General features: G+C 52.2%; 8 protein-coding genes across 8 annotated transcripts, besides 15 other annotated features; all 8 read right to left on the reverse strand.

Annotated features, from left to right (window-relative positions):
- The first annotated feature begins 55 nt into the window (after positions 1-55).
- Positions 56-79: a microsatellite.
- Positions 80-447: 368 nt separating this feature from the next.
- Positions 448-1428, reverse strand: Tco025E_07225 (inosine-adenosine-guanosine-nucleoside hydrolase; the record flags this gene model as incomplete). The annotated part of the gene is made up of 1 exon (XM_029374091.1): positions 448-1428. One exon carries the CDS (start codon positions 1426-1428, stop codon positions 448-450), a length of 981 nt encoding a protein of 326 aa, XP_029225771.1.
- A 332-nt stretch (positions 1429-1760) lies between these two features.
- Positions 1761-2360, reverse strand: Tco025E_07226 (uncharacterized protein; the record flags this gene model as incomplete). The annotated part of the gene is made up of 1 exon (XM_029374092.1): positions 1761-2360. The coding sequence occupies one exon, from the start codon at positions 2358-2360 to the stop codon at positions 1761-1763; it is 600 nt and encodes a 199-aa protein (XP_029225772.1).
- A 30-nt stretch (positions 2361-2390) lies between these two features.
- Positions 2391-2418: a microsatellite.
- Positions 2419-3048: 630 nt separating this feature from the next.
- Positions 3049-3086: a microsatellite.
- An 11-nt stretch (positions 3087-3097) lies between these two features.
- Positions 3098-3148: a microsatellite.
- A 116-nt stretch (positions 3149-3264) lies between these two features.
- Tco025E_07227 (mitochondrial carrier protein) lies at positions 3265-4134 on the reverse strand (the record flags this gene model as incomplete). The annotated part of the gene is made up of 1 exon (XM_029374093.1): positions 3265-4134. The coding sequence occupies one exon, from the start codon at positions 4132-4134 to the stop codon at positions 3265-3267; it is 870 nt and encodes a 289-aa protein (XP_029225773.1).
- A 109-nt stretch (positions 4135-4243) lies between these two features.
- Positions 4244-4265: a microsatellite.
- Positions 4266-4313: 48 nt separating this feature from the next.
- Positions 4314-4341: a microsatellite.
- Positions 4342-4436: 95 nt separating this feature from the next.
- Tco025E_07228 (putative trypsin-like cysteine/serine peptidase) lies at positions 4437-5036 on the reverse strand (the record flags this gene model as incomplete). Its single annotated transcript, XM_029374094.1, has 1 exon — positions 4437-5036. One exon carries the CDS (start codon positions 5034-5036, stop codon positions 4437-4439), a length of 600 nt encoding a protein of 199 aa, XP_029225774.1.
- A 34-nt stretch (positions 5037-5070) lies between these two features.
- Positions 5071-5124: a sequence feature (A-rich).
- Positions 5125-5485: 361 nt separating this feature from the next.
- Positions 5486-5513: a microsatellite.
- Positions 5514-5545: 32 nt separating this feature from the next.
- Positions 5546-5580: a microsatellite.
- A 146-nt stretch (positions 5581-5726) lies between these two features.
- On the reverse strand, positions 5727-7427 carry Tco025E_07229 (tetratricopeptide repeat protein 26; the record flags this gene model as incomplete). The annotated part of the gene is made up of 1 exon (XM_029374095.1): positions 5727-7427. One exon carries the CDS (start codon positions 7425-7427, stop codon positions 5727-5729), a length of 1701 nt encoding a protein of 566 aa, XP_029225775.1.
- A 240-nt stretch (positions 7428-7667) lies between these two features.
- Positions 7668-7690: a microsatellite.
- A 587-nt stretch (positions 7691-8277) lies between these two features.
- On the reverse strand, positions 8278-9261 carry Tco025E_07230 (actin-like protein; the record flags this gene model as incomplete). The annotated part of the gene is made up of 1 exon (XM_029374096.1): positions 8278-9261. The coding sequence occupies one exon, from the start codon at positions 9259-9261 to the stop codon at positions 8278-8280; it is 984 nt and encodes a 327-aa protein (XP_029225776.1).
- A 144-nt stretch (positions 9262-9405) lies between these two features.
- Positions 9406-9425: a microsatellite.
- Positions 9426-9454: a microsatellite.
- A 340-nt stretch (positions 9455-9794) lies between these two features.
- Tco025E_07231 (uncharacterized protein) lies at positions 9795-10892 on the reverse strand (the record flags this gene model as incomplete). The annotated part of the gene is made up of 1 exon (XM_029374097.1): positions 9795-10892. One exon carries the CDS (start codon positions 10890-10892, stop codon positions 9795-9797), a length of 1098 nt encoding a protein of 365 aa, XP_029225777.1.
- Positions 10893-10912: 20 nt separating this feature from the next.
- Positions 10913-10972: a sequence feature (A-rich).
- Positions 10973-11464: 492 nt separating this feature from the next.
- Positions 11465-11490: a microsatellite.
- Positions 11491-11498: 8 nt separating this feature from the next.
- Tco025E_07232 (protein kinase) lies at positions 11499-12518 on the reverse strand (the record flags this gene model as incomplete). The annotated part of the gene is made up of 1 exon (XM_029374098.1): positions 11499-12518. One exon carries the CDS (start codon positions 12516-12518, stop codon positions 11499-11501), a length of 1020 nt encoding a protein of 339 aa, XP_029225778.1.
- A 23-nt stretch (positions 12519-12541) lies between these two features.
- Positions 12542-12577: a sequence feature (A-rich).
- Positions 12578-12887: the final 310 nt, after the last annotated feature.

Consider the following 12887-nt stretch of genomic DNA (forward strand, 5'->3'; position numbering starts at 1 on the left):
CTCACGCATTCTTCTACCTAAAATAGTCTAAGACCAAGTTTAGTAGTGTCGTACGTATATATATATATATATATATATACACCGCTTTCAACTCATTCTGCTGCCTGTGTTGTTTTTGCCTCTGCTTTGCTCTCCACCCTCCCGTTCGCAAGCCCGCGGAAAAAGTATTGTTCACTCTCTTCACTCCACCCGTCCCCGCGCGAGACCCGTTTCGCTTCAACCACCTCGTTCTTCCCCCGCACTCGCAGCTTTTCTTCCTTCCCTCTCACCACACCCATACGCCATCGATGCCAAATTTTAAAGGGCAAAAAAAAAAAGAGGGGGCAAAAATTCCTAGGTCCATTAAGCAGGAGTCCACTTCCTGTCCTATTAGTTCAAAAATTGGGCCGCTGTCCTGGTATTCTAATTCACTTATGTGCCTCCACGCCTCCTGCTGCTTGCAGGGTTTTAGCAACAGCGCATACTGGAGAGCACCATGTCATAAAACATGTCTGCCTTGACGTGCTTGGCAACATAGGTGCAAGGACCTCCTTGCGTGGAACGAAACGTGCGTCCCTCGCTCTTCGTCTTGTTTGTCTCCACCTCCAATGCAATCGGCTCAACCTCCGCCAAGTTATGGTCGAGCACGTAGGCGGCAGTCAGCACATCCCAGGCGTAGTAGCCATCGCCCGGGCGAATAAGTTCATAGTGCGTACACATGGCCCAGGCAGACCCCGCAAACTGCGAAAGGAGACACTCGTTTTGGGAGCCGAAGCGCTGCACAAGGGACGAGGTTACAGGGACGTGGTTCGTCGAATCAAGTGAGAAAAGAACACTGCGCATGTGCGGACACGCAAGCACCACCTTCGCCGCTGGTGGGTCCCAGTAAATGTTCCACTCTGCCGTGCCGTCACTGGTGGACTCGAAAACGTTACCGCCAACGTCGACAGCGCCGCCCATGATGACGCACTCTTTCACCTTATCCGTAAACTTACTCCCATACTTCTCGATACACCACGCCACGTTGGAGAGTGGTCCCGTCACGCAGATGGTTACCTTCTCCGGTGAATTCATCACCAGGTCTGCGAGCAGCTGCTCACCCACCAATTTCCTGTTCTCGGCCTTCACCTTGTCCCACAGCGCGACGTGCTCGGGGAGGTTCAGGCAGGGCAAGTCATCCATGTTCTTTGCATGGCTGCGCCACAGCGACGGGAAGGGATTCACGCCACGAAAGGAGGACACACCGATGGGAAAGAGAGGCACCTTTGCGCGAGTGTGAACAAGGCTCATAACCTTCCCGGTGACGCTAAATGCGTCATCCACGAAACAATCCGCATCGGTACAGATGCAGCCAATGAGCCGCACCTTCTCTGGGTGGGCAAGGAGGAGTGCCAAGGCAAGCAGGTCATCGTGGCCACCGTCATGGTCCAAAATTACGCTGCTTGGCATCTTGCACACTGACACACAATACGCACAAGTTTTTCTCTTCTTCGTCTCCACTCCCGGGGCTTCCTTGGGTCTCCACTCCGCGTTTCCTAGCGGAGCCGCGGAAAATGGCAACAATAACGGCCATAACAAAGGAATGAAATGACAAAAATAAGAAGCAAAAAAACCTCCATATGCTTCCTCCACGGCGCCTGCAGCTACTCCCATGACAGACAGAAAGTAATAGCAACAATAGCAAACAATAGGAAGTGGCGCCAGATGCCTTATCACCAGCGAGAAGATATATATATATATATTTGCTGTAAAGCGAGAAACATGCAAAGATGTCAGTACTTTCACTGTTGTCGTGTCATTTCTGATGACACAGAGCGGTAGGGAAGAAATTCGGTCTCCGTTTCCTGCGGAACAAATTCCGCCAACAGGTCATATGTCCGCTCCGGTGTGACCTCGTGCCGGAACTCCGAGGCGTGCTCCGCCCAGAGGTGGTACCGGCCAACTTCATACCACATGAGGGTGGCAAACAAACAGAGAAGTCGCCTGTTGATTTTGGCGCTACCTGCGTGCACAACTAAACGACAGCCGCACCCCAGCATTCCCATCCCAGCGGCAAAGAAGCCGCTTTGATGTCCAACCAGGCCGTTGTTCACCTTGTGCGCCTTCACCGCGTTGTAGTACATACCACACATAAAGAACAAACCCAACCACCATCGCTCCATGTTTCTTGCCTTCATGGTAAGACATCCGACAAAGCAGCCGAACAAACAGGAACAGGCCACACGAAATCCGCTACGTGGCTGTAGTCCTGCAGGCTGTTCGAGGAGAGCCGAGTACAGCAGCGGCTCATAAGTTCCACCGAAGTGGTAGCCACGACGGGCAACAGCGCCATCTTCCGCATCAACGTACAGAAGACGGCGAAGGGCCCGGGAGCCAGACATGGTCGCCTACACGCTGACAGTCATTTTGCCAGAGAGAGCGAGAGCGAGAGCGAGAGAGTGTAAAAAAAATAAGAAACCCGAGAGGAAAAATCAAGGGGAATAAAAAAAAATGAATCCAAGGCGTGAGGAGACACAAAAGAATGGAGATGGTATCCTCAGCGCCATTTTTTTTTTTTGAACAAGGCATTGGGTTTTAACGCAACTCCCCAAAAGTGAAACCCACACTCAGCAAGCAGAGAAGAAAAGCGTTTGGCGCATCAGTTCGCTTATATCGCGAAAAAATGCCAGTTGTGTTTGATTCTTACCCATCATCGTTGTGTTGTTGCATCAGTTTTTTCTTTTCTTTTCTGCCTTTCGCTTGGCGCTCCACGGCGCCCCCGCTGTTCATTCTACCACGTAGATTGCACGCGGCCACGCAGGGGTAGAAGAAGATCAAGACAGAGACACACGCAAACATTTTTTTTTTTTTCATCTTTAAGCACTACGCGAACTAGCAGTCCCGTCCTCCATGGAAGTGGTTAGGAAAAGTCTATACAGAAAGGAAAATAAAGCGGAAGTATATTAGTTCCCGCGGTCAGACGACGGAAGCAGCAATCCTGGCCTTTTAGTGTACGCGGTAATTACCCCCGTATTCATTACGGTTACTTGGTTCTTGGTGTTGTTGCCTTAGTCTTGTTTAGCACCTCGCTGCGTGTGTATGTGCGTGTATGTGAGTGTGGGTGGGTGATTTCACTGCGTTGTTGTTCTTCTTCTTTTTTTCGCTTCGTTTTTCTTTGCTTCACTTTTTCCCATTTTTTTTAAATTTTTTTTAGCTTGTTTAACGCAGAGGCTGCAGAACGCTCGCCCCGCCAATTACACTGTTTGTAAATATACCTGTAAGTAAGCAGGACCACGTGTGGGTGCATCAGCGTCGCTCCAGGGCCTTTTTGGTCATCTCGTACGTGAACATCATCAGCGTGCCCGAGGGAGCAGTGTGCATGATTCTCGCAGAGACGCCAGCAAGGAATCCGCGCACGCCGCGGGTTCGAATAATATTTCGAAACACCGACAAAACACGGGACTCTTTCCCCAGCTGCAGGTGGGTCTTCGCCACATCCAACGGGGAGGAAACTATGGACGCCGTGGTGCCGGCTAAGAGGGCGGCCGCCACGTATTCCATCGCGAGCTCGTTCTCCTTGTCGCGGCGCCCGCCGCCTAGAAAGGAGAGGAAGCCCTCATACACCGTCCAGTACGCCGCATAGTGCGGCACGTTCATCAATATTGTCGTGGGCAGCGAGACGAAAAAAATGCGGGTTCCATCCTCCGCAAGCACGTGCTGCGCGCACCGCAGCGAAGACGTGAATCGCCTCGTCCTGTCCATCTGCATCCGCTGCTTCACCACGTCAAAGGGAGTGGCGATGGTGTCGTGCGCCGCCACCGCACAACTCGAGGAGAGCATAATAGACGTGTTTGTCTCCTCCCCAAACACACGCTTTGCCGACTCGTACGCGCCAAAGTACGCCCCGTGCGACGGGACAGCCGAGACGAGAATCGGGAGCAGTCCACGGTAGAGATGCGTCAGAGGCTCGCTACGCCACACGTGACGCAGGGCGGCGGCAATGCTCGGCGAGCTCCCGCTCTGTATTCTAGTTTTGATCGTGTCAAACGGAAACATGGCGAAGTGCTCCACGAAGCCGGCGGCGCCCCCGGCAATCACCTCTTCTGGGAGGAGGGAGAAGGGGCCTCCGACACCCTCCCCCGCTTCGTATATGACAGGCGTGTTGGCCGACGACATCGCATTCACCCTCCTGCACACCAAAAAGAAAAAAAAACTGAGAAGCAACGCCCACACACGACGCGAAGGATGCGTGCGAGACTGTTGATGCAGCATGAACGCAAAAGAAAATAATAATAATAATAATAATACGGACAAGTGGAAAGCAACAAGAATAGCAAAAAAGAATGAAAAAAAAGATATATATATATATATATATATATATATTCTGTGATCCTTTCATTCCTGTTCTTCCCTGGATGACGGAAAAAAGAAGGCGCAAAGGCACAACAGAGGACTCTTCTTCTTATTCCCCTTCACTGTCAATCCGCACGGCAGCTGACACCCATTTCCGCAAGTACGGACACAATTTTGCGCGCCGGAATGAACCCCGATACCCGAGAGCCATCGCGAGTATTAGAGGTGAGGTGCATGCCCACAACGTGGTCCCCAAAGTGGTCTATCACAGGAGCCCCGCTGGAGCCGCTGGTGCTCACCGTCCCGCGCGCGACGCAGCTGAGCAGCGTGCTTTCAATCACAACCCCTGGCGAGACGATCGTCTCGTGCGGCCACTTTGTCGAGAGCCACACCGTGGCGACACGCGCCTGGAGAGGGGGGAGAAAACCACGCAGGGGGATGTGATCGAGGTCGGTGTCGACCCAGAGGACGAGGATGTCGTTGGCCCCATCCTTCAACGCATGTTCGACGCGGGCTTCTGGCATGTCTGGGTGGCGCACGGCGAAATCGCCCACGTCATCCTTCACAGCGTTGAAGTGGTGCCCCGCCGTCACCAAAACACGTGGCAGCACCGCGACGCAGGTGCCAAGAAAACCGCCACGCCAGTACAATGCGTGCATGGCCTTCAGGACCTCCGAGGACGGGTCAAGTGTCGATGGGGCGTCAAAGAAGCCATGCCTAATCATTTACCTCGGCAGCCTCCCTTCCCAAGCAGCCAGGACGAAAACAATAAGGGCAACAAGCAAAAATAATAAACAAAAACAAAATAAAAAATGGCGGGAGGGAGGGGGGGGGGCATCCGACCCCCAAAGAATTGTAATCATCAAAGGGGTGGAGATGAATGAAACGTAAAACACACGTCCGTGGACATCTACACCGCCTAAATAAATGGAGCTCAACTCTATCATTGTCCTATACACATTTTCTCTGTGTAGCTATGCCACGTATATATCTCCTCGGAGAAGCAGACAGAAACGCAAAAGTAATTGGTCTCCGAGGGAAACAAGAGGAAAAATAAAAAATAAAAAAAAGCAGAATACTCGGCTCTAAGACACTACGAATCGTAATTCTCCCTTCCTCAGTTGGGGTGGGGAGGTAATGAGATACATTGGCAATGTTGCATGGACGTTTTCAGTCTTTCTCATTCTCTCTCTCTCTCACTCCCACCCCACCACTATCCGGTTATTCCTACCTCTTTTTGTTGTTGTTGTTTGTTTTTTTTTGTATTTTCATTCCATTCTCCGCCTCTCTGCAGTAACGTCATGCTGTTGCTTTTTTTCTTCTAATTGGTTTGTTCGCTGCCTTCTCAATGTTCTTGGTGGTGTTGATGCATTCGTCCGTGTTCGGCCGCGGCCTCCTGGTGCTGGGACCACTCTCTACTTGCGCTTGGCCTTGCTCTCCTTGAGCCAGTCCTTCATCACCTTCAGGATGCTTTCAAACTGCTGCGCAATCTGCGGCTCGCTGGCGTGCTGCTGCACACTTGACTCCAGCATCTTCACAACGTCAAAGAGGGAGTCCACAGGCTCCTGATTGGCAAACACCTGTTGGAAGACACCAATGCAGGCGCCCTTTTTGCCTTCAATGTACTCAGGGGCATTGTCAAGGCGTTCTAGGACGTCAAAGGCCTTGGCAGCGTAGTAGAAAGCGCAGACCTTGTAACAGTCGTTTGCCATGAGCTGCAAAATGTTAAAGGACTCCGCGCTCGTCTCCATTTTTAGGTAAATGTCCCAGGCTCGCTTTGCGTGTTTGTTCATGATGTGGGAGCGCATTAGCCAGCTGGTGTAGCTAAACTCCGCCTTCACCTTTTCGGAGCGAACCGCCGTGAGCGAATCCTCCGCCTCAGCGAAGTTGCCGGTTCCAGCACAGGCGATGCCGTACAGATACAGGAATGTGTCGTCGTTCATGAAGTAGGGTTTGATGGAGCGCAGATACAGGAGTACGTTGGGGAAGTCACGAAGCAGAAAAAAGTACGAGGCCATGCACTGTCGTCCAGGGATGGTGTCACACTCAGACTGAGCCGTGCCTATGAGGTTAAAGTACTCCCGGGTGACCTTCAGGTGTTCCTCGGACTCAAGTTTTTGTCCAATTAGGGCGTTGACGACACCCTTTAGAATGTACTCGGGCGAAGAGACGGGCTCGAGGTCTTTGATCAACTCGTAGGCCTCCTCAAATTGGTCGTGACGCAGTTGATAAATAACAAGATTCAGCCTTGCCTCCGGCACAACGTTGAGCAGCGGCGGCAGTGCCTGAAGTGCGTCCTCGCCATTACGGAAAACCACCAGGTTGTGCTTCACTATATCGTTCTCTACATTGTAGGTCGACCGCTGTAGTTCGATAAGTACCCGCAGCTCCCCCTCCGCGGCCTTGCCATTGTAGAGGCGGTAGTGGTTACAGGCTTTCAGGTTGACGGCCGTCGCACTGTTGCTGTGCGCCTGCAAGTACACATTTAACACCTCGAGGCTAACATCGTAGTAGTCCATCTTATAGTAACACATCGCAACATACACGTTCAGGGCCACGTACTCCCGAGTTTCAAGCAAAATTCGCTTGTAAACATCAATCGCTTCTTGAAAGTGACCACGATAGTAATGTACGGCGGCCAGTGAAAGTTGATCCTCAACCGTGTCCTTCAGTTTTTGGTGATAGATAAGCAACTTGTCCTCGTCGTAGAGCTTTTGTGCAATGTGAAACATCAGACGTGTTTGCAGAGAGCAATTGGGTCCCTTTAATGCGCACTCCTCGGCCTCCTTGTAGGAGCCATTCACAAAGTGGCAGCATCCCATGTGAATGTGGTGCATGGGGTCACAATTTTCGAGAGACAGTAACTCGGTGTAGACGTCAAGAGCCTTTCCAATGTCATTCATGTGGAATGCGCTGTATGCTAGCCAGGGGTTGATGGGGAGATCACCAACAGGTTGGTTTGTTGTCTTGTAAAACTCTAACATCGTGGTGGCCTTGGAGAAATCCCGCGCCTGTAGAGCCTCCTCGAGCTGGTCCACCACGGACGCCTTTGTTTGACTGGTCTTTTGCGTCGGTGCCGCATTCTTCCGCTTCACTCGGCCACTGGTCAACAACATGGCGTCTTTTGTGCTGTCACCGGTTTGCCGCTTCCTTCGCTTGCAGGTATAGAGCTGCGTAAGCCCGTATAATTTGTTTGGCTGACAGTGCGGCGCCGCCAACGTTCACTGCCTCCGCTACTTTATCCTTGCTGTGCATGCATGTGGAAAGGAAGAAGGCGACAGAGAAGAGGTGTGCGGCAATAAATCCCCCCGAGTCAAAACTGCTGTCCGAGCGGCTGGGCCAGCGTCTTCCCACCGCACACACACACACACACGCACACTGAGAAATGGCAAAGAAGGGGGAGCAGGGGCGGCAATGCATGTCATTTGCCACGCTCGGAAAGAGCATCCTTCACGCGGTCTGTCGCGTAGCCTTGCATCGTGCCGGCGCAAATGCACAGCGTGAAGGGAATGAGTGCCAAGCCACAGTACCGGCCAATCAATTCGTGATCGGCAAGGCCACGCATTGCCATTCGGGAGCGCATGAGTTCATACCGCGCAACAAGACGGTGCTTAAATGCCCCCAGCAGCCGCATCCTGCGGCTCCAAGAGACGGGGCGAGGCAGACGCCCTGATATATATATCTATATATCCATTGCCATACGGATGGTATAAGTGCATGCGCGTTTCGGGGGAAGAGGCCGCAACCACCAAGTGCAGGGGAAGAGGAGAGTAGAGGGGGAGGAGGGCAAGCGGCGAGGCAATCTGGCGCGCAAAGCAGCAAAAAGGGAGTAGTCGCAGCGGCGCAATGCACCCACGCACAAGAAAGAAGGTCCGCGTAAGTGAGCGAGAAAAGGGGAACGGCGTTCCAACAAGGCAGATCCAAGGACGCTTCTCCTGCCTGCTCCCTTTCCATGCGTGGCCGCATTCACCTCCCATCGGTAGCCTTCAGATGAAGGCAACGGTGCGGCCCCTCCTCCGCGTACTCCGCCGCGTGGACACACATGCCTTTAAAGCTGCTCAACTGCGAAAGAATAACACCACCTGAGATCGATGCATGCATGGGCACCTTTACCTGCAACCGACGCGGCGTCACGTGCAACGGCGACACGGCATGACTCAAAGAGCCACGAACGACCTCTCGTACCCCCTTCACAACGGAGGCACCGCCAAAAAGCACCCACTGATTTAAGGAAGGGAACTCTATCAAACTTTTTTGGTGTGCATGGTGCAGAGCAAAGGGAGCATTAATATGGGGTGCGTGGAACAGCAAGGCCTCCCCGGCCTCCCTGCACACGGCAGAACTAAGCGGAAACGGCAGACTGTTGCCATCCGGAAGCGTCAGACGCGACGGCAACGCGACAGACTCCTCACCGACCCAGCACGCGGAAGACTTCAACTCCCGAAGAAGTGGCTCTTCCGCTTCTGGAAGATGGCGACTCAACACTTGGTCTGTGCCGCGAGCACCTACAGACTGTACCGCGGCGGAGAGCGAGGTTTGAACAATACCGTGCACAACAGGCACAAAACGCACCCCACGGTACCCAACGTCGATGCTCATCCCAGTTGTTTCCCCCGCAGAAAAGAGGGCCGTGGCCGCAGCGTAACCTAAAAACACACACTTGGCATCCAAGTACTCAAAGCAGCACTTTAAAATAAGTTCTCGCTTCCACTGCGGAAGCAACACATCCGTGAGCAGCGAGAGCGTTAGGCCAGCCTCCGCGGGACAGGAGTCTGAAAGCAACTCTGCAAGGTGTCGTCCAAGGGGGACCACGTCCAGGGCATCCTCCAAGTACGCCATGCTGGACGCCTCGCTCACTCCAACGTCAACCCCCAGCGTCTTGTCGGACTTTGAAAAACATGCATGTTTCACGGTGTGCGAGCCGTAATCCACAACAAACGTAACGTCCATGAGAAACGGCCTCGGTGTCCCCGGGACAAATGCCCAAACTCACACACGTAGTGAGGGAGAGAATTAGAGAGGGTAAAACAATAAACGGAAAAAGGGGAAGTTAGAGAGGGAGAGAAGACGCGGAAGCATAAAAGTGCAAGCATGTAAAATAATAATAATAATAACTATCTCTCACTCTGTCGCACTCTCTCTCCCAGTAGGATTACTAGCACTCCAATTATTATTATTGATATAATTTAGCTTCACGTCTCCATAAAACCGCAATGGTGGTCCAGAGACACACTCTACGCTCATCCGCAACTGCAACTTGCACGTTCGCAAGTACTTTTTTTTTTTTCGTTGTTTTCTTCTCTGTTTGCCTTTCCCTCCGAAATTTGAAGGAAGACAAAAAAAAGAGAATTATCGTCACGCTCTCTACATCGGAAGAGAAATTCAACATCTGTAAGACGTCCTGGCAGGACCCGCAGCAAGGCTTCAGCATAAATGTAGGAAAGAATCAAGTTTAAGGTAATCGTCATCCCCCCAGAGAGCTATCAATGCGGAGTGGTTTGTCTAATTCCATCGATTATGTAGGCCAGCCGTGTCAAATATTGAGAAAGCTCGGGCGTTTTTGTATCCTGCAAATATGTTCTGTCCACTGTATTTACAGCCTCTTGCATGAGTGCTCTGTATTGTTGTATAGCTATTGTATCATCGCTGAAGTTGGGTGCCACCGGCGCCAGTGACAATGAATCTGCCATCTGAACCTCAGGCGTGACAAAAGAGACCTGCGGCGTTGCTGTCGTTGGCATACTTGTCGCACCTTCTCGCAGACTATACCGTACCGCCTCACTTGGAGACCTATTCTCCTGAAGCAGCGTGGCGTTATTCGAAGTGACCTCCTCACCTGGAAAGTTGCATTTACTATCCCAATCCACCTTTGGCGTACGCCACGGCAGTGCTTCACGCGGTACAGTGTGGTTCTGCCTAACATAGGCCGGGTAGTCCCGGGTGCTGGCCTCCAGCTTGGTCAGCACCTTTGGGACAAGGCGGGTCGCGGTGAAGTTGATGATGCCGTGTGGAATGGAGCCGCGGGGATCACTTTGGGTCACGTACGTCAAGACGCATCCGTCACTTCCCAAGGGCTGAATTAGGTACCCCGTGAGGATGGACCGGGCACGAATGAACGACGACTTTGTCGGGCACTCGCTGTGTGTGACGGAGTGGTTAAATATGATAAACTCACCGTTGGTAAACTCCATCCACGAGCGCATATTGCAAAAGTCGCGATTCTTCATTGGCCATGGAAACTTGGCCGAGTAGTAGCCAATATCATTATTCACATTCAGCTTCACAATATTGTACCCCTCAATCATGTTCTCGTCCCACACCTCACGGTAGGCGGCGTCGTGGAGGTTGTCGTACAAGTCCACCCCCGGAATCTTCATCTCACGTCGAACTCGGACTATGTTGAGTCCGACGGAGGCGTCCTCCGAGGGTCTGGACTCCACCTTCGTGATCGCATCGGAGTAGTGCGTGCTCCAGGCCTCCTCCGAGAGCGCAAATTTTTTGAAGTTGCGGAAGTCTGAGAGGGTCTGTAGTTTATACTGCTGACCGGCTGATTCAACCAGTACCCCGTTATCTGACTGCATTGGAGAGGTATCGACACGTGGAACAACAACAAAAAAAAAGTAAAGGCAAAGTGAAGGAGAAAGCAATACAAAAAAAAAAGGACTAACTTGCCTACCCACCTAATAAACGCTGCAAAAGCCAAATGCCGGCGCATCAAAAAAAAGAAGAAAAGGAATAGAAAATAAGCCAGGTACAGACGCACACAGGCACAAAAACAACAAACAGAACAAAAACAGTGGACAGCCTCCTCCGCTCATGCTGTGCGGACACACCAGGGCCTGAGTGGAAAAGCGAGAAAAACAGTACGCGCCAAGGATACACGTCAACAGCAGACCCCATCCCTGCTCTTGTATCCAGCAGAGGTGTGCGCAACACATGTATAAGCGCACAACGCAAGAAGAGGAGGGGGCAAGAAGGAGGGAAACGAAAGTGAGAAGGAGAAGAAAGAAGGAAGGGGAATAATATATAATTTTGGTTTTGACCTTTTTGCTTTCTTGGCACCCCATGCTGCTGGATTCCCTTGACAGTAACAAAAACAAAAATAATAAAATAGACCAGAAAATACGTTACGACGACAATCGTCGGGTAGATACACCACCGCCACCACCACCACCAACAAACAGACCCTACTGCTCTTTGTCGTCGTTGTTTGCGTTCGCAACCTGTTTCTCAAGCTCCGCGACGGACGCGCGAAGGTCATCAATTGCCGACTTTCGCAAGGCAAACTCCTCCGTAGATTGTAGGGCAGGATCCACCGTCAACAGCGCCACCGTAAAGGTGTCCGGGCGCTCGGTTGTTTCGGGATGTGTCATCCACTGCACTAGCTGCTGTAGTTCGGGGCTGTACATGCCAAAATTCCCCGTATAGTTGCCAGTGCGAACAAGCGCCGGGTCACCGCCCATCAGCTCCACGCAGCTGGCGCCTAACGCATACACGTCCGCCTCGCCCTTCTGCTGTGCAAATTCGGGGAGGGTGAAGGCCTCCGGAGAAAGGTAGCGCGGGTCGCCATCGTCGTCGTTTGTCCCACAGAACTCTTCGCCCGTCCCTGGGCGATCCTTAAAGAGAGGACGTGCAAGGCCAAGGTCCGCGAGTTTGAAGGCGTACGTGCCGTCCTCCAATTTTCGCGCCAAAATATTCTCTGGTTTCACGTCTCTATGGGTAATGTGATGACACCAGAGCCAGTGTAGAGCAGACGCTATTTGGTGTATCACGGAGCGCAGAAGCGCCTCTGACAACGGCCTCTCAAACTCTGCCACCGAGCCGTTTGGGAGCCACTCTGTGCGCAGAAAAACGGCCCTGGCTTCGACCCAGGCATCAAAGTAACGCAAGACGTTAGGGTGACTACATGCACTCAAGGCGTAAACCTCCTGCAGCCGCTGCTGGAGATCGCTTTCACTGCATATTATCCGTTTCGTCTGCTTGACTGCGTAGCACTGCTGGTCAAGGTCAAGTACCCCCTTCTTCACCACGCCAAACGAGCCCGACGCGGCATCCTCGACCATACTCATCTCGTTGTTTATTCGGCTCATGATGTGCATCGCACCTAAGCTGGTGTTTAACGAATAAGTCTGCATGCCAACGCTGTCAGAGAAACACCCAGCGTGGCTGTCCTCTTGCTCCACGGTATCCGTCGTTGCGTGGCTCATTTCCCCACTTTCCCCCTTACGCTAAAGAAGCAAAAAATCAAGAGAGAAAGAGAGAAAGACGACAAAACAGATACGCATATGGGCAAATGTACAGCAAGAGAAAAACAAAACAAAAAACAAGCAAATAAGGTGTTTGGGGAGGAGGAGGAAGGGGAGGTGGCCGCACGAAAGCCACACTCCAGTGAATACATCGGCACTCCAGCAGCAACGCCACCGGTGGGTGGGAGGTGCAGAAGGATGGGAACGGCAAGAAGATAACATGACTTCTCTCACCCTCGCAAGGCACACAGTCTGCCACGACCAGACACACACTACCGGAGATGTTTTTTTTTTCCCCCCGCTTTTAATAGCAGAAGAAGGTGCAGGAAA

The sequence above is a fragment of the Trypanosoma conorhini genome, assembly GCF_003719485.1.
Source record: "Trypanosoma conorhini strain 025E chromosome Unknown Tco_14.4_contig_00542, whole genome shotgun sequence".
In the NCBI taxonomy this organism is placed as follows: Eukaryota; Euglenozoa; class Kinetoplastea; order Trypanosomatida; family Trypanosomatidae; genus Trypanosoma; species Trypanosoma conorhini.